The sequence below is a fragment of the Trichosurus vulpecula genome, chromosome 6 (genome assembly GCF_011100635.1).
Source record: "Trichosurus vulpecula isolate mTriVul1 chromosome 6, mTriVul1.pri, whole genome shotgun sequence".
In the NCBI taxonomy this organism is placed as follows: Eukaryota; Metazoa; Chordata; class Mammalia; order Diprotodontia; family Phalangeridae; genus Trichosurus; species Trichosurus vulpecula.
In genome coordinates, this window is record NC_050578.1 from 266292671 (window position 1) to 266316242 (window position 23572).

Genomic DNA, 23572 nt, shown 5'->3' on the forward strand with positions numbered 1-23572 from the left:
GTGATACATGGAGATAAGGAATGTGTCCTATGGCATGTACACAGATGGGGCAGAGTCTGGTATGGACTCAACTCACAGTGAAAACATGAACTTAAGGGAATCAGGTCTCTATTTGGCTGGGCTGACAAGAGTCAGGAGGGAAAAAGGTCAGAAAGGCCTACTTTCCCCGAGCACAGCTCAGATGCTGGCTAAGATGGACCTGGAAGAGGGCAAGAGAATGGAGGGTCTTGGGTGGAAACCTGAACAACTCTGGGCAGAGCAGACTCAGGCTCAATTCCAGTTGATGAAGCAGAGGCTGAAGTGACCAGCCCAGAGAAGAAGCCCAAGGGGCCATTAGTCACAGAGAACCAATGGCCTCATTTGAGAAGTTGGAAGGAGCAGGTCATGGTGATGATGCTCCCAGAGGCTTTTGCGAAAGCCTCCCTCCTCATAAGAGCAATCATTTTGACCCCACATTGGCCAAGGCATTCAATGTCACAGCGATTTAACCGGTTCCACTCCCTCCCTCCCACCCACCCTGCACAGTGAGGGCCTTGCTCCCTTCCCTTAAGAGAAGAGGGAGCTGAAACTCTGCTCTTGAAGCAGAGTGTAAACACTGAGGAGAAGCTCCAAGAGGATGGAGCCTCCAACTTCACAAGGCCCAGGGTGTGGAGTGATCACCACACCTTGTTTAGCCAGTACACTGGCCAAGCTCCCCACTTAGGAGGATTCTCCTCCCAGGACTATAGTCTCATGGAGAACATGGTGAGTGGGATTCTCTGTCCCATGTTCCCTCTTGTATCTGATGAGGTTTATGAATGACATAGCCTATAAATCAGGTTGTCACCTGCAAGGGGGGAAAGTGAAACAAAGGGAGAGGGACCCTCCCTCAACTTCTTGCCCCATGGTGTTCAGCCCCCCCCCAAGCTTCCTTCAGGTATCAGTCCTTCTCTAGGGCAGCGCTGTCCTCGGCGATGCCCTGGGCAGCCAGCTCAGCTAGCACATTGTCCAGGTAGTTGGCATCCGGGTAGCCATGGCCCGTGAGGTTGGAGCCAAACTCTGTCTTGTGGTGGACTTCATTCCAGATGACTGTGTCAGACTCGCCTGTGGTGCTGGAGGTGCCCACAGCAAAGATCAGTCGCCGATCCCAGGCTACCAGCAACAACTTCAGCACCTGTGAAGGATGACAGAGGGAAGAAAAGGCATGGGTGCAAATTCAGCTAAACATTCAGACACAACTCGAGGCTCTAAATTGTTCCTACTCAGCCTCCAGAGTCATTGCTACGAGGCTTCTGAAGCCCCCTGTTCAGCTTTGAACCTCATCTTTCTTGATCATAAAACCTTCCACTGCTCCCCTTTGCCTTGTCTTCTCATCAACACCAGTATAGCTTCTCTTTTCCCCCATGCAAACATTTCAGAACATCCCCTTTGGAGACTCACAATCAGAAATGAAAAGAATCTTAGAAAAGGGAAGAAGCATTAATTAAATGCTTACTATGTACCAGGCATTTTATAATATCATCTTATTTGATCCTCACAAGCTGGAGAGGTAGGTGCCATTATTATCCCATTTCACAGTTGATGAAACTGAAGCAGAGAGAGGTTAAATGATTTGCCCAGGGTTACAGAGCTGGGAAGTGTCTCAGGCTGGAGGTGAACTCTAGTCTTCCTCATTCCAGGCCCGGCACTCTACCTACTATGCCACCTAGTTGCCTCTGAGCAGAAACCATAGAAAACCAGAGCAAGATTGGCCTTTAGAACATGGAATATCAGAACTAGGAGGGAGAATCAAGAACAGAGTGTTAGAGCTGGGAGGGATCTTGTAATGGAACCTCTGTGGTTTCAAAGCCAGAAGGGCTTTGGAAACAGAGGCCTTTTAGGAAGGCGAATGGACTTGTCCTGTGTTGGGGGAAAGGACTTGGGTCTTGGGACTCCTGGTCAGATTGCCCTTCTCTTAAATAAAGCTGCCCTTCTCCTTCATAACACAGAATGTCTGAGCTGGAAAGGGTATTAGAGATCATTCCATTTTACAGATGAGAAAACTGAGACTCAGGGAGGGAAATGAAGGAATCGTGGAAAGCAAATTTGTCCTGGAGACCTGGCCTGAAACCCCAATTCTACTCTGACATTCTGAAACTGAAGCAGCATTTTCAGGCCATCAAGGCCTGGATCTCAAAGTAGGAAATGATGCCCTCTGCTCCACCCAGGACATCTTGCCATCTGCCCTGATACTAACATGGACTCTTCCTTTCTTGAGTCCCTCCCTTCACTTTGCATCAGGAAAGGGTAATGCCATTAACTGTTCTCTGGCTCCTCTTGGTATCTCTATAATTTCTTAGAACACAATTCCCTTCCCTGGCTACCATTCTCCTCCACATGGTATAGAATTCAAATTCCTTGAGGGTAGGAAGTAATTCTTTGTATCTTGAACCTGGCACATATTAAATGTTTTATAAATGCTTTTTTCGTTCATTGATTCATTCATTGATTTCTTTCCCTGTTCTAGAAGCATCTTCGGCTCCACAAAGGGGTCAGCCAATAAGGCCGTATCATGTTTCTGGGTCAAGAACAGTCCTAGAGCCAGGATGATGAGAGAGGCAGTAGTGGGATCTGGCAGCTTGAGCCTCTCTCATTATCCTGGCCCTCACACTACTGTATAGTTCCAGCCTGAAGAGTTAGAAAGGCCCAGATTGGAGTCCTGACTGCCACCCTTACTGTGCAAGCCTCAGTTTCTCCTCTGTCAAAATATGAAGCACCTTCCTTTGTCTAGAAAACAGGAATAATGACATACACACTACCTACCTTGCAGGGCTGTTGTAAAAATTAAATGAGATAATGGATGTGAAAGCCCTTTGTAAAATGTTCTATAAATGCAGGTTGTGTTGTTATCATTATTATCAAAGATCAGACATGGTCATAGTCTTTAATAGGCTTATAATAAGGGTGTTCTGAGTGGTGCAGCCATGCTCACATGGAGAGATAAGCCTCCTCATAATTAACTTAGTCACAACCCAACCAGACCCACTGCTTTTCGTTTAGTTAATAACAGCTCCCATGTGTAATGTGCTATGGTTTTCAAATCATTCCCAGATTAATTATTGTATTTAATCCTCACAACAACCCAGTGAGATAAAGAGGACAGGTGTTATTATCCTCATTTGACATGAGAAACAGAGGCCTTTTAGGAAGGTGAATGGACTTGTCCTGGGTTGGGGGAAGGGACTTGGATCTTGGGACTCCTGGCCAGACCGCCCTTCTCCTAAAGGGAGCTCAATCTCCTTCTCTCTGTAGAGTGAGAGTTCTTCATCTTTTTTAATATTCTGGACACTTCTGACAGTCTGGGCAAGCCTGTTCTCAGAATCGTGTTTTTAAAATACATGAGATTTCAAAGGAAATCGATGATATTGAAATATATTGAATTGAACCTATGATATTGAAATAATACTGTTAAAATAGTAAAAATTTTAAAAAAATTTAAAACAGTTCATGGAGTCACAGATCCCAAGCTAAGGATGTCTGTTTAAGACTAACTACATCACAGTCAGTTAAGACTAAGTACATGTCAGCCAGAGGGAAGGGAAGCAAAATGCCCCTGTAGAGAAAGACTGGCCTGGGAAGCCCCAGAAGAGAGAAGGGATCCCATTCCTATCAAGATCCAGATCAAGAAGGAGGAACACATTCTCTCTGGCCAAAGGATAGAGACTCTGGCTACTGCTTCCAGGTCAGTATCACCTCTTAACCAGAGAGAATAGGCCAGGGATGACCCCAGTCCTCTTCATTCTGTATTTGGTAAGAAGCAAAGCTCTGGATTGCAAGTTAGAAATAAATCCCTTGACCCTAGGAAAACATTCTCACCTTCCTCCCTTTCTCACTATCTGGGAGGTAACAGTGTCGAGGGAAGCCCCGGGCGGTGAAGCTCTTCCCAGGATTCGGGTGTTCTGGTCCCTGAGGGAATAAAAGAAACACAAAAAGGTTTTTCAAAGCATTTGACTCAGAAAGAACATCCAATGTTTTCCTGATGTTTTCAATTCACCTCAACTAATATTCAACTCCATCAGTACAAGGAGTTGCAGGTGGATACACAGGCCACCAGCACTAACTCCTGCCAGCTCTGACATTCCATGTTCTAAAGTTCCACCCAGCTCTGACATTCCATTTTCTAAGCCCCCTGCCAGATCTGACATTCTATGTTCTAAGGTTCCACACAGCTTTGACATTCCATGTTCTAAGCCTCCAGATCTGACATTCCCTGTTTTAAGGTTCCATCCAGCTCTGACATTCTATGTTCTAAGCTTTCTGCAAGATCTGACATTCCATGTTCTAGGGTTCCACACAGCTCTGACATACCATCTTCTAAGCCTTGACATTCTCTGACATTCTGAGTCTGTAAAAAGAGACTGCAGCTCAAGTTCATCTGCCCTGTCAATTACTATGTGTCCATTTTCAAGGACTACCGATATATCTGTTGGGGTTCTTGGAACCAGAAAAAACCTCGTGAGGCTGGTGAATACTCAGTGGACTGGTAGAGCTAGTCAAATGCCAGGTCTGGCACTTGGCAGTTGGGTAAAATTGGGTGGGTAAATAGATTTCCATTCTCCAGGCCTTGGCTTCCTCATCTGTAAAATGGCACTAATAGCTTTGGGACCCTCTACCTTCCAGGGTTGTTGTAAGGAAAAGCCTTTTTATGGATGAAAAGGAAGCACTACAGAGATGTCTTTCTGTTATCATTACCAATGAAAGGCTTCCCATTAGCACCCGAGCACTTTTCAAACCAAACCAACAATGACGAAACACAAGGAGGCTTCCTAAATGCAGAAGGCCCACTTTGGAGGGTCACGGGTCCATCTGTGCTCACCTGAATACCTGGGGGGATATTGTATATTATCCGGATGGTTTTACAGTCTGGGTGCCCGGGCAGAGAGTGGGGGATGAGGTGGTACTCCATCTTCCCTGGGGGCTGGGTCCCTGTCTTGACACCATAAATGGTTTTGCAGGTTGGACACTGTAAACTTCCATCCTATAAAAGAGGCAAGGGACAGAAACAGCTGAAATGAGGAGACAGACTTGGATAAAATCCCCAAAGACAGAAGGAGGAGGCAGAGGACAATATGAAGGCAGCTCAAGCTCAGAACAGACCTCTTACCCCTCACCCACTCCCATTCTTCCTGAAGAAGTGGCATAACCCAGCCTAAGAGGATGTAGTAAGAAGAAAGAACCCTGGAAAGCCATCAAGAGACAATGGGGTTCTAGTGGGCACCAGCCAAGTGACCCAGGATAGGCCATTTCTCCTTTTGGAGATTTGGTATCCTCAGCTGCAAAATAACAGCATTGGACTCCATTACCTTTAAGGTCCCTCTGAGCTCTGATATTTTATTTATATTGTATTTAGTTCTAAGATGTTGTATGTAGAAGCTGCTTCTAGCTCTAACATTCCATGTTCTATGTTCTAAGGTCCCTTCCACCAACATTGCCTTATCAATTACATTACAGTCTTTTTGTATATGGATTAGTCTAGGGTTGCTGAGGTGGTCCCTGCCTACTCTCAAATTATGTGAGTTCTAGGTTCTCAGGTTTTGCTCAGCTTTGGCATTCTATGCTCTATGTTCTAAGATTCCTCACAGCTCTGACATTCTATACCCTAAGGTTCCTCCCAGACCTGACATTCTGTGTTCTAAGGCCCCCCTCCCAGGTTCTGACATTCTATACCCTAAGGTTCCTCCCAGACCTGACATTCTATGTTCTAAGGCCCCCCTCCCAGGTTCTGACATTCTATACTCTAAGGTTCTTCCCAGATCTGACATTCTATGTTCTAAGGTTCCACCCAATTCTGACGTTCTCTGAGTCTGTTTAAAAAAGAAAGCTCAAGTTCTCTGGCCCTGCCAATTACTATGTGCCCATGAAGAGACTCACTTCACTGTGCACCTGCTTCCTCCCCTGCAACATCAGAAAGCTCTTCAAAGGGTGTAAAATGCTAGGACAATGTGGACTCTTACTAAGCTTTTTTAGACTTGATTATGAGACTAGGACTGCGCTAGGTGTCCTGAGCCACAAAAGTGACACCCTGCAAAGACAATTCAAGGATGTTAGAGGAACAAGACAGACGCAGAGTCTGACAGCCCAAAGATGCTGCTGCTAACGCCAATGTTGGCCAGCAAGACAATTCAAGGATGTTAGAGGAACAAGACAGACACAGGGTCTGAAAGCCCAAAGAGGATGCTGCTAATGCCAATGTCGGCCAGCTTAAAAATTCTGCCAATTCCAAGCAGGCCTTGCGCTGGAGGTCACAGACTCTTGGCCACAGAATCAGCTTAAGGCGCACTTCTACTTCAAAGCCCCTAGAAATTCCTTCAGCCCATACTGATTTTTCCTTTTTCAGACATCAGAGAATCCCAGGTTATAACGGACCTCAGCTGCCATCTTGTCTAGCCTGCACCTGACCAGAAATACCCCTCTACAAAATACCCAGAGCAGTCACCCACTTTGACCGAAGTCTTCCAGTGAGGGGAAATTCCCTTCCTCTTCAGGACTCCTATTCCACTCTGGGATCACTCTAATTGTCAGGACATTCTTCCTGACCTCAAATCCAAGCTTGCCTCTTTCCACTTCCATTCATGGCTCCTACTTTTGCCTCTGGGGCCACGTAGACAGGGTCTAACACCTCCTCCACATGACAGCCCTTTGAATACTCAAACAGAGCTATCCCAGCTCGGAGACTTCTTTCTCTGCTGCCTAAATCCTCTCCGGCTGATCTGCGTATGACACGGCACCAAAGCCCTTCATCATCCTGGCTGACCATCTCTGGACATCCCCCAGCTTTTCAATGCCTTTCTCAAAAGGTGTTACCCAGAAATGAACAATGTGGAAAGTCTTAGATGCGACTGAGGTGGCACCCAAGCCACCAACACCTCTCATCTTCTCCCTGGGGCTCCCAGGCGGACCAGACAGGCTTGGAGCCCACCCGGGAGAGCCAACCCCAACGCATACCTTGTTTCCGTTATTGTACATGGCAACCAAGCAATGCAGGTGATAGATGTGCCCACACTTGGACAGCTTCCCCACCAGGTCCGGCTTGACTGTTGGCTGGGGGCCCTTATAGCCCGATGGTGCTGCAAGGCGTTCCATGCAGATGGTACAATCCTGGGGTGGGGCACATGAAGGAAAAGGCTCCTCAGATCATAAGCATCACAGAACGGAAAATAGAAACCCACAACAGGCAAGAGACTTATCCGAGGTCACACTGCTCCTCAGTACCAGGGCTTGGACTCCAACTCAAGTTTCATAAGATTTAGAATTGGAAGGATGACTTTTAAAGTTATTCAGACCAACCCTGACTCCCACTCCCTACTTCACAAGTGGAGAATTTGAAGCCCAAGGAAGTAAGGGGACTGGCCCTCCCTCTGAAGGGAGAACAGACAGAAAATGGAAGGGCTGAGACTGGATCCATATTGGGGAAGGACCTGAAATGACAAGCTAGGGCAGGGGGTCTATGACCTGGGGTCTGTGACCTTGCATGATTATGCATGTGTGTATGCACGGATGAGTGTAAATATGTTCATGTGTGCCTGTATATATATTTATATACACATATACAGGAGTATGCATAATATACACATATGTATGTATACATACTTGGAAAACTATATTTCAATATAATTTTATGTATTTTATTTTACACGTCTAGAAACATTTTTTCTCAGAAAGGGTTCATAGACTTCACTTAGCCCATCTAAGGGGTTCATGGTACAAAAAAGGTGAAGAACCTATGGCCTTCTAATGGGTTTTCTAAGATATGCTAGAGGCAAGAGGGGGCTATTGAAGGTCTTTGAGAGGAGACGTAACACGGTCAGACCCATTCTTGAAGGAGATTATTTTGGTAGATGTGGAATCAGGTCAACCATTGAATAGGTGACCACTGAACCGTGTAACTGGGCAGGGATAGTGATAAGCGCCTGAAGCCTAAACTGGCCCCCCAGTCTGAGCCTCCTGGTGACTCACCTCATCTGGGGGGTGGCGCACTTTCTGCAGGTACTTTTTCAGTACTTCTTCTGGAGTCTTCCCTGCAGGGATAAGGATATGAGATGGGGTGATGGAAGGGACAATGATGACAAAGACAAATGTGCCCAATATTTATTATCTATCCTCCAAGTACAGAATACCAAGGGAGGAATAAAGTTCAAATAAAACTGGGTCCCAGGCCTCGTGGACCTCACAGTCTAGTAAGGGAATAAAATCTACACACACACACACACACACACACACTCTCTCTCTCTCTCATACCCATAGCTATTACATTACATCAGGACCTGGAAAGAACCTCAGAGGACACTGAGTCCTGCCTTAGAAGTTAAGAGTGGCCCTGCAGTAGAAGAGGGTCTGAGAAGGCTTGGACCAAAGAATGGGGCACTGGGAGAAAGGGGAGTGGGGGACGAAGATTTCTTTATGGAATTACTAGATGTCAGAAATGGAGTCACCTCGTCTAATGCCTTCATTTTACAAAGGGAGAAAGTGAAAGTCCAATTCACGATTTATCTAAGATCATAAAGTGAGTTAGAAGGAAGAATTGAGGGACTAAACCCTGGGCCTCCCAGCTCCCAGGCCAGGCTTCCTTTCAGGACACCACAATCTGTCAGAGAAAGGTCTTCATCCCGGCAGGAGGGTGCCCATATGCAGAGTTGGGAAATGAGATGGGAGTCTGAGTGCACATGTTGGCCAAGGGGCTGGGGTGGAGACACAGCTGTCTCCTGGTCATGTCTGGGAAACAAGAAGATGGAGAATCTCTCCCAGGGGCTTGTACTTCCTGGGTTTGCAAAGTGCTTCCATTTGACACACACGATATACCTGTAGAGTATGTGGGACAAGTAGCAGTTGGTAGAAGAGGAATCTGAGGTGCAAAGAAGGGAAGTCATGGAATCAGCAAATATTAGACCTGAGTAACTAAGGTTACTCTAAGTTCTAAAGAACATGGCATGTCAGAGTGGAAGGACCCTTAGAACATGGAATGTCAGAGCTGGGAGGGTCCTTAGAATATGGAATGTCAGAGCTGGGAGGGCCCTTAGAACATGGAATATCAGAGCTGGGAGGGACCTTAGAACATGGAATGTCACAGCTGGGAGGACCCTTAGAACACGGAATGTCAGAGCTGGGAGGGCAATTGGAACATGGAATGTCACAGCTGGGAGGGACCTTAGAATATGGAATGTCAGAGCTGGGAGGACCCTTAGAACATGGAATGTCAGAGCTGGGAGGGCAATTGGAACATGGAATGTCAGAGCTGGGAGAGACCTTAGAACATGGAATGTCAGAGCTGGGAGGGACCTTAGAATATGGAATGTCAGAGCTGGGAGGACCCAAACAACATGGAATGTCAGAGCTGGGAGGGACCTTAGAATATGGAATGCCAGAGCTGGGAGGACCCTTAGAACATGGAATGTCAGAGCTGGGAGGGACCTTAGAATATGGAATGTCAGAGCTGGGAGGGCCCTTAGAACATGGAATGTCAGAACTGGGAGGGCCCTTAGACTATGGAATGTCAGAGCTGGGAGGGACCTTAGAATATGGAATGTCACAGCTGGGAGGACCCAAACAACATGGAATGTCAGAGCTGGGAGGGACCTTAGAATATGGAATGCCAGAGCTGGGAGGACCCTTAGAACATGGAATGTCAGAGCTGGGAGGGCCCTTAGAACATGGAATGTCAGAGCTGGGAGGGACCTTAGAATATGGAATGTCAGAGCTGGGAGGGCCCTTAGAACATGGAATGTCAGAACTGGGAGGGCCCTTAGACTATGGAATGTCAGAGCTGGGAGGGACCTTAGAATATGGAATGTCACAGCTGGGAGGACCCTTAGAACATGGAATGTCAGAGCTGGGAGGAACCTTAGAACATGGAATGTCAGAGCTGGTAGGGCCTTTAGAACATGGAATGTCAGAGCTGGGAGAGCCCTTAGAATATGGAATGTGAGAGCTGGGAGGACCCTTAGAACATGGAATGTGAGAGCTGGGAGGGCCCTTAGAACATGGAATGTGAGAGCTGGGAGGGCCCTTAGAACATGGAATGTCAGTGCTGGGAGGGCCCTTAGAATATGGAATGTGAGAGCTGGGAGGGACCTTAGAATATGGAATGTCAGAGCTGGGAGGACCTTTAGAACATGGAATGTGAGAGCTGGGAGGGACCTTAGAACATGGAATGTCAGAGCTGGTAGGGCCTTTAGAACATGGAATGTCAGAGCTGGGAGAGCCCTTAGAATATGGAATGTGAGAGCTGGGAGGACCCTTAGAACATGGAATGTGAGAGCTGGGAGGGCCCTTAGAACATGGAATGTGAGAGCTGGGAGGACCCTTAGAACATGGAATGTCAGAGCTGGGAGGACCTTCAGAACACAGAATGTCCAAGTAGGAGGGTTCCTTAGAACACAGAATGTGAGAGTTGGGAGGGAGCTTAAAACATAGAAATGTCACAGCTGGAAGGGTTCTTCCAACAAAAAATGTTAAATCTTGAAGGGCCCTTGGAGTCCAGCAGGTCAGAGACAAGAGAGATCTTACAAGGCAAAATGAAAGATTTGAACAGACCCTTAGAACATAAGATATCAGCACTGGATAAAGGACCAGGTCATCTGGTCTCATCCTACATTTTTCAGACAAGGAACCTGACACCCAGAAAGAGGAAATGACTTGCCCAGGGATGCACAGTTAGTTAGGGGCAGGGCCTTGAACCCAGCTCTCCCGGCCTCCCACTCCCCAGTGAAGCTGGGAAGGAGATACCTTTCTTGGCTTGTTTTTTTGTGGTCTTGCGGCTTGTGTTGGAGACCCCTGGGATAGACTTGATTTCACTCTTGCTGACAGGAGGAGGGTGCAGGACCAGCTTAGGTGGCCGGGTGAGGCACACAGGCAATCCTGCAGCACTCATGAGGATTCCCGTGATTCCTAAAGGGGAGCAGGAAACAAGAACAGATAAAGAATCCATAAGGATGCCCCATTCCCTTCCCTCCCAGCCTCCTAAGATTCAATGATTCACCCTTGACCCCAACCTCTACTCCCCTCTTTCTGGATTCGCTCAAGCATCACCCTGGCCTTCCCCCGCCTCGAATACCCCTTTTGTTCCCAAAGGATATTCAAGTTCTCTCTCTCTGACAAAAGAAATCTTCCCCTTTATTTTCTTTGCTCCAAGTCCCACCTGTCACCATCAAACAGAACCAGAGTAAACCTAGCTTTCCTAGGCAAAGGTTGACAATTATATCTTTCCCACATCATTGCTCAATGGAGGCTTTAAGCCTCCCAACACATGGGCCTTGAATGACCACAAAACAAATTACCACAGACCATGGAGAGGCCCCATTTACTGGCATTAAGAAAATATGCATCTACAAAGTCATAGTAAAGGATATTATGTACCCCAAGAAGGTCAGAGTTGGAAAGGTCCCATTGACGCCACAACAATTGGAGTAGGGCCTTTTGTGGAAGTAAATAACTGGAAACACAGTGTGCACTCATCGATTGGTGCATTCATGGAAGGAACTGTTATTGGGCCCCAAGAAATGATGAATAGGTGGAATGCAGAGACCCACGGGAATATGGGTATGATCGGACACAGAGGAAAGGAAACAGAATCAGCAGAAGAATTACACAATGACATGATGATGAACAGGAAGAAACAAAAAATACAAACAACAGAAAGAAAATGATGCAGTATTACTACAGTGGCCAGTCTTGGAGGAGATGGAGGAGAAAGGAGGAGATGCCCTACCCTCCTTTCACTGGAAGTGGGGGACCTAAGGCTGTGTAATGTTGCGTACCCTATTAGACATGGCTGCTGGATTGGTTTGGTTTGTTTATCTGTTTTTCCTTGTTAAAAGAGAAGGCTTGGGGTGTGTGTGTGTGTGTGTGTGTGTGTGTGTGTGTGTGTGTGTGTGTGTATGTGGATGGAAATGTCTGTGGTATAAAACACAAAGACAATGGTAAAACTTTTAAGTCAAAAGGAGGAAGAAAGCAGGAGTAGAAAAGGATCCCTTTAGTTACCTGCTTTCCTCCCCTTATCTGTGTGCCAGGAAGTTGCTCATGCTGGGGAAAAGCCAAGGGGACCCTCTTACCTGCTAAGGCAGGATTCACAGGACTGGACCCATTGAGATTCTTCACTGGGACAGTGGGGACACTGTGTAAGGAAAGAACAAATATATCATTATCTATTCTGTGTGTGTGTGTGTGTGTGTGTGTGTGTGTGTGTCCTTTATGATTTCGAATCTTCAGCCCAAGAGGAGTCCCCTCTTCTCTTCCCCTGCATCCCAGATCTTCTAGTTATGACCTGTGTGGCCTTAGGGAAGCTATTTCCTTTTTCTGGGCCTCTACTTCCTCATCTGTGGATGGCACTGGACTAGATCAGGAGTGGACCTTGGGCCAAATTCAGCCTGTGCCAGTTTTAGTGTGGCCCCAGGAGCTAAGAAAGGAAATGACAAATGTAGAAACCATTCTTAGCTCCCAGGACTGAGCTCTGTATAACAGGGTAGCTAAGGGGGTGCTTTCATTTTGGTCATTGTATTCCTACTGCTTACCATGATGCCTGGCTTTATAAATGCTTGTTGGGATAAAATGGACCCTATGCTTCTCTTAACACTGAGAAAACTCAGAATCAGGAATATCTCTGACTAGGGTTCAAGCTCCTCTTCAAACATATACTGGGCTGCATCACATTGGTTGCTTGTCAGTGATCCAGGCAACTCTTTGAAAATTGCAGAAAAGGTGCAGCTATCTAGAGTATTTGAGGGAATTGGCTCATTGGGAATTCCCTATACCAATAAAATCACAGGTTGACTCTAAAAACAACCCCCCAAACACTAATAGGTTTTCAGCAAGACCTGAGCCCATCTTAACAGACAGATGATGAGCTATCTTCTTTCCCCAGATAAAAGAGGCAAACAGGAAAAGTGAGCTGTCCAACCACCTGCCCCACCCATCCCTTGGGGCACTGAGGGGACAGGTGCTCATTATGGGTGGTGGCTGGTAGTGAGGCAGGGGGAGGGGTATCCTCCCAACCCTAGTTACCCAGAAACCCAGACCTGGGGCTTTTGAAGAACTGCCTCCAGTGTAGTGGGCAGGGTACTGGATTTGCAGTTTGAATCTGGGTTCAAATTTTGCCTCAGACTCTTCACCTCTGTGTGAAGTCAAAGAAAACATGAGTTTGCAAATTTAGAGACATCTCGACTTCACACATTCATATGGACTATTTGTGCCCAACCTGTGGTAGCGTCTTCCAAGCTTGTGCTGGTCTGATCAGGCTGTTGGACACACTGCACCTTGACCCCGACACAGTGATGTCATTTTGATCCTCTTCGAGGACAATAACCAATCGCCTTGTTCTTCAGTTTGCTCATCTTTAAAATAAGGGGGTTGGCTCCAACAGCCACCAGGGTACCTTCCAGTTCTAAGTTTAGGAGCCTGACAGAGAGAAAATGGATGTAGGCTTGGGGATGCAATGAAAAGAGTCAAAGTTTGCTCTAGAATCGGGAGATCATGAAGGAAAAGAGAAACCAAGAGCAAGAAGCATCCCCTAGTCAGACCTGGCTGGGACAACTGATCTCAAAAAGGAGCTGAAGAAAGAACCCATGCAAGGTCTGACAGAGGTGACATCTGGCCTACGGGATTATGGGAAAGGGGAGAGGTGCAGAATGGGACTCAGGAGGCACTGCTTGAGGTGAGATCAGAGCAAGGAGAAGGGCTCCTATATACACAAAGGTGGAGAAGGAGTGGGGATTGAGACTCTACAGCCTGGGTGACCCCAATTAGGCATGTCTTCTCTGGGCCTCAGATTACCCATCTACAAAATGAGGGGGTTGGTTAGATCATTTCTAAGATTCCTTCTAACTCTAAATCCTATTTAAAAAATCCACTGGCTCAGTTTAGTCACTATATTACTATGAGAATTTTCTCCCATTTAGCAGATTTTAGATTTTTAGAGATTTTAGTCTCTTAAAGAACTGTTTTCCCAACAAGGGGGCAGGGATTTTGCAGACAGCACCTGTTCCACACACCCCCCCAATACTTCTTAAGTGTCTTCCATGATAATGTTCTCAGCGATCACCATCAGGGGAAGATAGCACTGCACCTGTGTTCTCCCAAGCACCCCCAAAAGAAAGCCCCTAACTCCGCTGATATGTTGCAGTGATTTGGGTGACAAAAGCCACCTTTGTTCCCACAAACTGGACTGGCAGGTTTCCCCACCTCACCGAGGCAAACAGGAAGCACCAGCAAAGTACAGGCATATAGCAGGCCCATCGGGGGAACTAGGCCCATGTGAGTAGGAGTAGGAGACCCAGAGAACATACACGTACACACTCATGTGAGGAGGTAAGCATTCCTTCTGTATGACAGGAAACGTGTGCTATGGGTACACATACAACCAAGGCTGGAGGAGGCTTCATGGGAGAAAGAGGACTAGACCAGTAGTTGGGGGTGGGAGGGTGGCAGGGGGCTAGCTTCTCCAGCATCTAATGGTGATCTTGGAAAAGTAATTTCCCTTTGCTTGGTTGGTCTTCATTTCCCAATATGAAAAATGAGGAGACTGGAATATGTGATTTCCAAGGTCCCTCCCAGCTCTGACATTCTCTGTTCTAAGTCGCTTAACCTGAAATCCTGTTCATTTCAAGAATTTGATCACTTAATAAATGCCTGCTGGCTGCTGACTGTTAAGATCCCTTCCAGTGATGCTCTTTGATGTTCTAAGCTCCATACCAGCTCTGACATCCTTTGTCCTGTGGTTTAAGTTCTGCTCACTGCTAATGTCCCATGTTGTATGTTCTAAGATTCCCTCCAGCTCAGGAACTCTGTGGCTATACTCTGATAAACACGCAGCATTCCCTTGAAGCTCAAGGACGCAACAGCCCCCTCCTCAAGAAGGGAGCAGAAGTCCCACCAAAGCTGTCCTTCCTTTCCATACCCCTTGCTCACCTAAACTAAAGAACTAGGAAAAGCCAGAGACAAAGGCCAACATGAGAAAGTCAAGCCCTTGTGGAAGCCAGGGTGATAATTATAACTGTCAGATCTCCTCAGGACAAAAGTCATATGCTGGGGTGCGGTTACCCCTCCTGGAATCAGGCCCTGATCAAGCCCCTGACTTGCACAAAACCAAAATGTGAAATCCTGAGCTCCCTAAGAGATCCAGTCTGTGCCAAAGTCCACACTGGCCACACCTTCTGCTGGGCCCAAGCTGCTCACATTAAGTCTATCCCTTTGAGCAGAGGCAGAGGCAGAGGCAGGCAGAGTGTTGCTATGAAGGCGCCATAATCCATCACAGCCGCCAGGAAACCCTGCTTAGGCCAGCCTGCCCCTTCATGTTGGCCAATCAGAATACTGCTTAGCTGTTTGGCTTTCTCTAAATTGGGGGAGGGCATCTCATAAACCCAAAGTTGTTGATCTATGTGACTGAGAAAATGAAAAGACTGGGATGGGGTTAGGGGGTGGGGAGACATCTCTGTAGAAACCATAGTGAGAAGCAGGGGTTTTCACGGAGATAAACACACCAGCCCAGGAATCCCCAGAGCTGGACAATGGTCTGTCACTACGGTAACTGAGGCCTAGCTGGAGATAGAGAAATCACTAATCTAGAGGAGACACAGAGGGATAGTTCCCGCCCTCCCGGCATACATACCACTCCCCCCTCCTACTCTTTAGAAACCCCCTGCTTGTCTCACTGAATAATTCACCGGGTCTTTTGTGCCCCCCCACCCCCCAAACCTTCTCTATCCATTCCTCCTGCCCATCCCCTCTTTTTTCCGTGGGAAAGTTGCTTGAAGAGGTCATGGGCAGAAGGGAGGGGGAAAAGGGGTGAGCTCTGACAGAAGGCCGATGGTAAAGCCAGACAAAGGGGGATAACACGCTAATTAAGTGGCCAAGAAAGGGCCTGGAGAAGATGGGTTTGGGGGTGGGGGGCAGGGGAGGGAAGATTGAGGGAAGAATGAAAAAGGAAAGGACTGGGAGATATGGAAGGGTAGGGAGAGGCCTCTCTTGTCAAGGCAACAGTATAAAGGGGGAAAGAAACTACTTTCTATAGTTCTTTTGATACACCACTGCCCACCCCACACACCCCCACTCCCTGCTTCCAACTCTATTGGCATCTAGAGAAGAGAAGAGGGGGAGAGAGCATGAACAACCAACTCACCCATTAGGATTCAAAGAGATTCAGGGCTCCCCTCTCCTAGTTTATATCATTGAGGTTTGCTGGCATTTTCAAGGGGCACCAGGAATGACCACGAACATCTGAGACTTGAGGCCACAAGTAGCCTATGGGCCTTGGCTGGAAACCTTTAATGACTGGTGATGACCATGTCAGAGATGGGTAGAAGGAACACTGGTGGCCTTCTGTCTCCCTATGTATTTACCTCCCTAAGATGCTTGGCCAGCTCAGAGGCTCCCCACCTTTACCATGAGGGCTAAGGTCCCCTCCAGCTCTTATATTTTCAGATTCTATGATTCAATTTTAGGTAGTGCCATGTTTCCAGGAGTAGAAATCTAGCTGAGGGCAATTTCATTCTCAGGTCTCTCCTGGAGGGCAGGGAGGATTTCATGTTTAGTTTTGGTTCCCCAGGGTCTGGAATACAGTAGGTATGGAGGAAATTGAGCATAGTATTGATAACAGGTACTCATGGGCCGAAAGTCACCCTAGTCCTTTGGGTCATCCAAGGACCAGAGACAGAGCTGGGGTTCCCCAAAAGGGAAAGAAGAGGTTGGAGAGATCATAGGATCACAGACTGGGAGCTGAAGGGATACAATGGAGAGATGAGGTAAAGAATGAGGAGCAGGGGGTCAAAAGCAGATCATTCACCTCCACCAGACAATACCCTTGGGCAAGACTACCTTATCTATACATTTATACTTGTGGTCACCAAGCCAAGAAGAAATAACTTTCTAGGATTGAGAGCTTTGAGGAAGGGTGACCAACCCCTAGTCCAATCCCTTAAAGATGAGGAAACTGAGGTCCAAGGAAGTGAGTTACCTAAAGTCACACACGTAACTGTTCAACAACGCAGGATTTGAACCCAGGTTTTCCTGATTCTAAGTGCAATACCCTGTCCAATACTCTGTGCTCCTTCTCTAAGAGAGTTTGACTTGCCCAAAGTGATCTTGTGAATTGCAATGGGAGCTCAGGTCCTTTGCCACCAAATCCAAAGTTCCTCCTGCCAAACCACTTGAGAGACATAGAACAGGACCTCAGCTCCATTCCCCTTCAAGTTAATTTCTATGCCTGTGAAAACTCCTAGGTGAAGAGAAGTCTGGAGTCGGGAAGGATCCATTCCCCTCTCCCTCCCCGTGTGTGCTGTGCCAGTTGCTGACTTGACCTGCCATTATCTCAACCTACCATTGTCCCACCCCAGCATTCCACAGGATGAGGGAGGGAGGATGGGGTGGAGAGCTCCAGACTCCTTCAAGGACTCCCTTGAACTTTAAGCTGGCTTCTCTCGGCATAAAAGAAATGGAGACACTTACCCAGAAGCAATCAGCACTCTGGACTGAGCGATGGCCAGACGCTGCAAATTGGTGCGGTTCAGGGTAGCCAGGGCTACCCGCCCATTCTTGCTGGTGGCCCCTGGGGGGCTAGCTGGGGAGGCTGAGGAGGTCAGGGCCGGTGTGCTAGTTGCCTGCCTGCGGTTCACCTGTGAGGTCATTGTCTTCCCCGGACCCCGAATGGTGCCCATCCCATCCAGAGGCTTGGGCCCAGCAACCAGAGGTGGGGGCAACTTGGTCCCACTAGGGGCAGGCATATTTTTCCGGGCAGGCATGGGTGGTAGCAGGCCCATGCCACCATTGGCCCCAGCTGCTGCCTTGACGCTCATCACCAAGAGGCACTGTGGGCAGGAACACGGAGGGCCTGGGGGGGAGCTGGCCATGCCCAGGCTGACCGGCCAAGACTGAGACTTGGGTAACGTGCCCGTGACCATGGGGTAGATGAGGTCAAGGCGGTGTCGGATATGACGTTTACGTTGGGTCTGCCTGTTGATCTGACTCATTGTGCCAAAATCGATGACGTAGCAGAAGCCGATGGAGGTGAGGTCAATCCAGGGATGCTGCTTCTCATAGGCATGCTGGATGGTGATGCCCACCTCCATGTCGTAAGGGGTCCAAGAGCCATTGTCATTCTCCCACTCCCAGACCACACCTTTCCCAGGTGCTGAGGCTGGGTCATAGTAGCTTCGACGGACAGGACGGAGAGTCCCTGCCAAAGAGTAGAGAGGAGAGTGTTAGACTGGAAACATCCCCTTCTTCCAGCACCGGGACCCCAAACCATCTTGCCACTAGATGACATTGGGCAATTCTTTTCATTGCTCAGCCCTCAGTTTCATCATGATCACCACCAATAACATTTACATAGCACCTACTATGTGCCAGGCCCTGTGCTCAGTGCTTTACAAAAATTATGCCCCTTGATCCAGTTTGCAGTTGAGGCAACCAAGGCAGATGGAGGTTAAGTGACTTGCCCAGGGTCACACGATATGTGTCTGAGGCTGGATGCGAACTCAGGTCTTCCTGACTCTAGGCCTAGTGCTCTCACTACAGGGTGTCCCTAAATTCTGGACATGTAGGCAAAGATCCATATTTTGAAATATTTGGAATATTAACAGACCTTAGCCCCCTTGACTTCTTTTTCTGGGGTGTGCTAAAGGAGGTGTACTTAGTGAAAATCACAGATGCAACACACTTGATTGAATGCATAAAGACTGAATGTGCTAAAATTGACAGCAATGTGGAGTTATTGCATCGAGTTCACATGAATCTTGCAAAGAGTATCAACCTTTGCATCACAAATGATGGAAATCATATCGAAGATGTTATTTGTTAATATTCAATTAAATAAAATATTGAAAACTTCATTCATCTCATTTCTTGAAAATATGCATTTTTGCCTATGTGTCCAGACTTTAGGAACACCCTGTACTGGGCTACCTAGCTGCCTCTCAAAAATAATAATAGCTAACATTTAATGTTCGGTTGTACACACATGTATATACACTTTATATACATCACCTCACTGATCCTCACAACCACCTCACAATCTGTGAAATGGGCACTATTATTAACCCCGTTTTATAGAAGAGGAAACTGAGACACAGAAAAGTTAAGTGACTTGCCCAGGGTCACACAGCTTAGTAAGGGACGTAGGCAGGTTTTGAACTCAAGTCTTCCTGACTCCAAACTCTAGATGCTGTCAACCTCCCTGCTCTTGCTAAATGAGGAGGCTGGATGAAGTTTTTGTCACTCATTCCACAAACTTTTACTCCATATGTGTTATGTGCTGAGAAGTGTGCTATGGACTGAGGAAGTTACAGAGCTTAATAAGACACAGAGTCCTGGAGCAAGTTACTTATTAAGCTCTCTGGCCTCATTCTCATCAGCTATAAAATGAGGCAGTTAGACTCAAGGGCCTGATGATCCTGTACCAGGCAGTTTTCAGCCTTATAGAGAGAACACACACACACACACACACACACACACACACACACACGCACACACGCAACACGCAGGTGTATACATGTGTGTGCACACACACACGCACGCACACACACGCACACGCACACATGCAGGCGTATACATGTGTGTGCACACACACACATACACCATAAACATGGAGACAGATGTGGGGATGGCTGCCATCCGGAGCGGGCAAAGGCAAGCTAGGGCTGATGCAATGACTCCTTCTCTAAAACAGAATTAAATTATGGAAGAAGAAGAAGGAGGAAGAGGAGGAGGAGGAGGAGGAGGAGAAGGAGAAGGAGAAGGAGAAGGAGAAGGAGAAGGAGAAGAAGAAGAAGAAGAAGAAGAAGAAGGAGGAGGAGGAGGAGGAGGAGGAGGAGGAGGAGGAGGAGGAGGAGGAGGAGGAAGAAGAAAGAAGAAAGAAAGAAAGAAGAAGGAGAAGAGGAAGAAGAGGAAAAAGAAGAAGAAATAATATCTATTTATGTGGTACCCTCCCTCCAAGGAACTCCAAGCACACCATAGATGATATCCCTGTAATGTTCAGTCTTGCTAGGACAGAGGGAGGAAGGGAGGAGACAGAGATTATCATAGGTATTCTTCATGAGGAGAAATTAAGGGATGGGAGGGCAAGAGAGTGATACCCCTCAGGTTTTATTGTCCCTCAGTGGCAAGACTAAGAAGGAAGAGAAAAGCAGCACCTCATTGTTACAGTTAAAGAACTTTGTCCTCCATCTCTGTGTTGGATAGATGGTGAAAGAACTACGATCCCCATTTTACAGTTGAGGAGACTGAGGCTCAGGGAGGGGATGTACTTACAACCCCTCCCGCTCTGTGATGATGATCCCAGGATCTCACACTGAGCTAGCCAAGGCCATGTAGTGAGCAGGTGGCAGGGACTAATTCCAATGCTGCCTCTCAGTACACCTCGAAGAGCACAGAGAGTCTAGTCTTTCTAGGACTCTGTTTTTCCAGCTCTGCTTCCATGACTTCGAACCTAAAGTCAGGTCCCTTCTCCAATCAAGGACCGTTCCACAAGGGAGCCCCCAAAACAAAGCCCAGAGGAGGGGGTCAGGGAAGAGGAGGGCCTCGAGGATGCAGGAATCTCAGCATCTGTCAGCTTTATTACCACCCATCCATCTGATGAGAAAGGGGCACTCCCCTGGCTTCATTCCTCTAGGCCTCAAGCCCTCCCCAACCCTCTATCAGAGAGGAGACACCATGACCACTCTGACTGGGGACAGCCTCTCATTCACGAGGGGAAGAAAAGGGACAATGACTATTCAGGGCCCTGCCGGGGTCATACCCCACCCCCCAGGCCCCACATCTCAGAGCCCCTTAATGACCCCAAACCACAACATTCAGAGCCACTGGGAGACCCAGAACAATTCCTCATTGAGTAGTAAGACCCTTGGAGGAGGGAAGAAGAAAGAATGGAGGAGGAAGGGAGGGGGGAGGGGGAACAATTATTCTTCACAATTTCCTTTCTAAAGAGTCCAGATGAAGACACTGGCTGCTACTCAGCCCCATGCTATGCATGGGGCCTTTCCCCCTATTTAGTATTTATTAGGGTCTAAAGAGAATTGGATAACCATAAGGCAAGGGCTGGAATGGGGGAGGGAGTGCATCCCCCTATACCAGGGAGAATGGGGGAGGGTGTGCAGTCCCCCATCCCAGGGAGGATGGGGGAGGGAGTGCAGCCCCCCATCCCAGGGAGAATGGGGATGCTCTATTCTTCTACAAGCAAGCTTCAGTGATATTGTCCATCCCATCCACCAATGACACCCCGGACTCTGAGAGAGGAAGTATGAAAAGAGGGCCAGATTTGGACTCAGAGCTGTTAAAATGTAAGACAATGGAGGAACGGTAAGATACTTGACCTATACCGATCATAAGAGAAAAGGATCTAAGGCTGACAGGGACCTCAGAGGCTCTCTGATCCAACCCCCTCATTTTATAGATGAGGAAACTAAGGCCCGAGGCAGGGTGAAAAATAAGTATCTTGGGTAGATTTTGAACCCTGAACTTCTGATGCTGGGGTCTGGGCTCTTTCCACTGTACCAAGCAAGCTCTCTGAGCCTCAGTTCTCTCATCTGGGAAATGGGAATCATAGCTGGGTGTATACCTACCTCACAGTAAAGGAAATATGTTGTAAACTTTATAGTTTACAACATATGCAGACTCTTCCGAAAGTTTCTGCATAGGTTTAAGATGTTAAAAGTTTAAGTTAAATTAGCAATCATAACTGTGAAAAAATGTTTTGAAGCAAGTTTCTCTGATAAAGGCCTCATTTCTCAAATTTAGAGAGGACTGAGTCATATTTAGCAAAATAAGAGCCATTCCCCCAATTGATAAATGGCAAAAGATATGAACAGTTAGTTTTCAGATGAAGTAATCAAAGCCATATGAAAAAATGCTCTAAATCACTATTTATTGGAGAAATGCAAATTAAAGCAATTCTGAGATACTACCTCAAACCTATTAGATTGGCTAATAGGAAAGAAAAGGCAAATGACAAATATTGGGGGGGATATTGAGACACTAATGCACTATTGGTGGAGTTGTGAACTGCTTCAACCATTATGTAGACTAATTTGGCACTATGCATAAAGGATTATAAAACCATACATACTCTTTGAGCTAGCAATACTACTACTAGTCTATAACCCAAAAGATAAAAAAGAAAAAGGACCAATATTTATAAAAATATAGCAGTTCTTTTCTGGTGGCAAAGAACTGGAAATTGAGGGGATGTCCATCAAATGGGGGAATGGTTGAGTGAGTTGGGGTATATGATTGTTATGGAATACTATAGTGCTATAAGAAATAATGAGTAGGATGCTCTCAGAAAAATCTGGAAAGATTTAAATGAACTGGTGCAAATGAACAGAACCAGGAGAACATTGTACACAGTAACAGCAACGTTGTGTGATGATCAACCATGAATAACTTTGCTATTCGTTGCAATACCATGATCCAAAACAACTCTGAAGGACTTATGATTAAAACTGCTATCCGTCCCCAGAGAAAGAACTGATGGAGTCTGAATACAGATTGAAGCATATTTTTTTGCTGTCTTCATTTTTCTTGGGGCTTTTTGATCTATTGTTTACTTTTACAATATGACCAATATGGAAATATGTTTTACATGACTACACCTGTATATATTATCCCTCACAATTTCCAGATGAAGACACTGGCTTCTACTCAGGGGGCCTTTCCTTCTATTTAGTATTTATTAGGGTCTAAGGAGAATTGGGTGACCATAAGGAAAGGGTTAGGATGGGGGAGGGAGTGCAGCCCCCCAATCCCAGGGAGAATAGGGTTGCTCTATTCTTCTACAAGCAAGCTTCAGTGATATTGTCCATCCCATCCACCAATGACATCCTGGACTCTGAGAGAGTAAGTATAAAGAGGGCCAGATTTGGTATCAGAGGGCCCTGATTGCTTGCCTTCTCAGTGAGGGGTGTGGGGTGAGAGGGAGAGAATTCAGAACCAAAAATTTTGAAAATGAATATTTAAAATTGTTTTTATATGTAACTGGGGAAAAATAAAATGCTAAATAAATTTTAAAAAGTAAAAAAAGTGACGTTACTAAAGCTTAAACCTGAACTGACTTTCAGGACATTTTATGTGTAGAAATTTGAATTAAAGGATGTGATACCCTCTCAACCTAAGGCTCCATTCAAAAACATTGTGAAGACCCAGACAGAAACTCTCCATCCCGGCCACCATTCCTCAATATTTCTTGAGTTCTTCCATTCCAGGTTGGCACTATTAGAATGTCAGCTCTTTGAGGATAGAAACTTTTATTTATTTGTTTATTTTGGAACTCCTGGTTTTTTCCTTTCTTTTGTTACATTTTACATTCCAAAATGTCTCCCTCCATCCCTCCCCTTCTTGCCCAAGAGAAGGTCACCATTTGATGCAGATTTATAAATATATGTAAAACCATAATATCCATGCTTCTATTTATCAGTTCTTTCTCTAGAGATGGATGGCACCTTCCTTCATGGGGCTCTTGTAGTTGCTGAGTATTTATGGTACTCAGAATCACTTGGCTGTTCACAGTTAGTCTTCGAACAATATTATAGTTACTGTATACAACGTTCTCTTGGTTCTCCTCATTCCACTTTTCATT

At 46.6% G+C, this 23572-nt stretch overlaps 1 protein-coding gene across 1 annotated transcript in view; it reads right to left on the bottom strand.

Moving 5' to 3' along the window:
* Positions 1-645: 645 nt before the first annotated feature.
* Positions 646-23572, bottom strand: part of DTX4 (deltex E3 ubiquitin ligase 4) — a 34484-nt gene continuing 11557 nt past the window's right edge. Inside the window, exons 2-9 of the mRNA XM_036763940.1 lie at positions 17452-18178; positions 12066-12127; positions 10741-10902; positions 7975-8036; positions 6964-7116; positions 4835-4996; positions 3835-3924; positions 646-1153 (exon numbers count right to left, since the gene is read on the bottom strand). Of these exons, the coding sequence (XP_036619835.1) occupies positions 920-1153; positions 3835-3924; positions 4835-4996; positions 6964-7116; positions 7975-8036; positions 10741-10902; positions 12066-12127; positions 17452-18178 (1652 nt within the window). The 3' untranslated portion in view covers positions 646-919. The remainder of the gene's footprint in view (positions 1154-3834; positions 3925-4834; positions 4997-6963; positions 7117-7974; positions 8037-10740; positions 10903-12065; positions 12128-17451; positions 18179-23572) is intronic.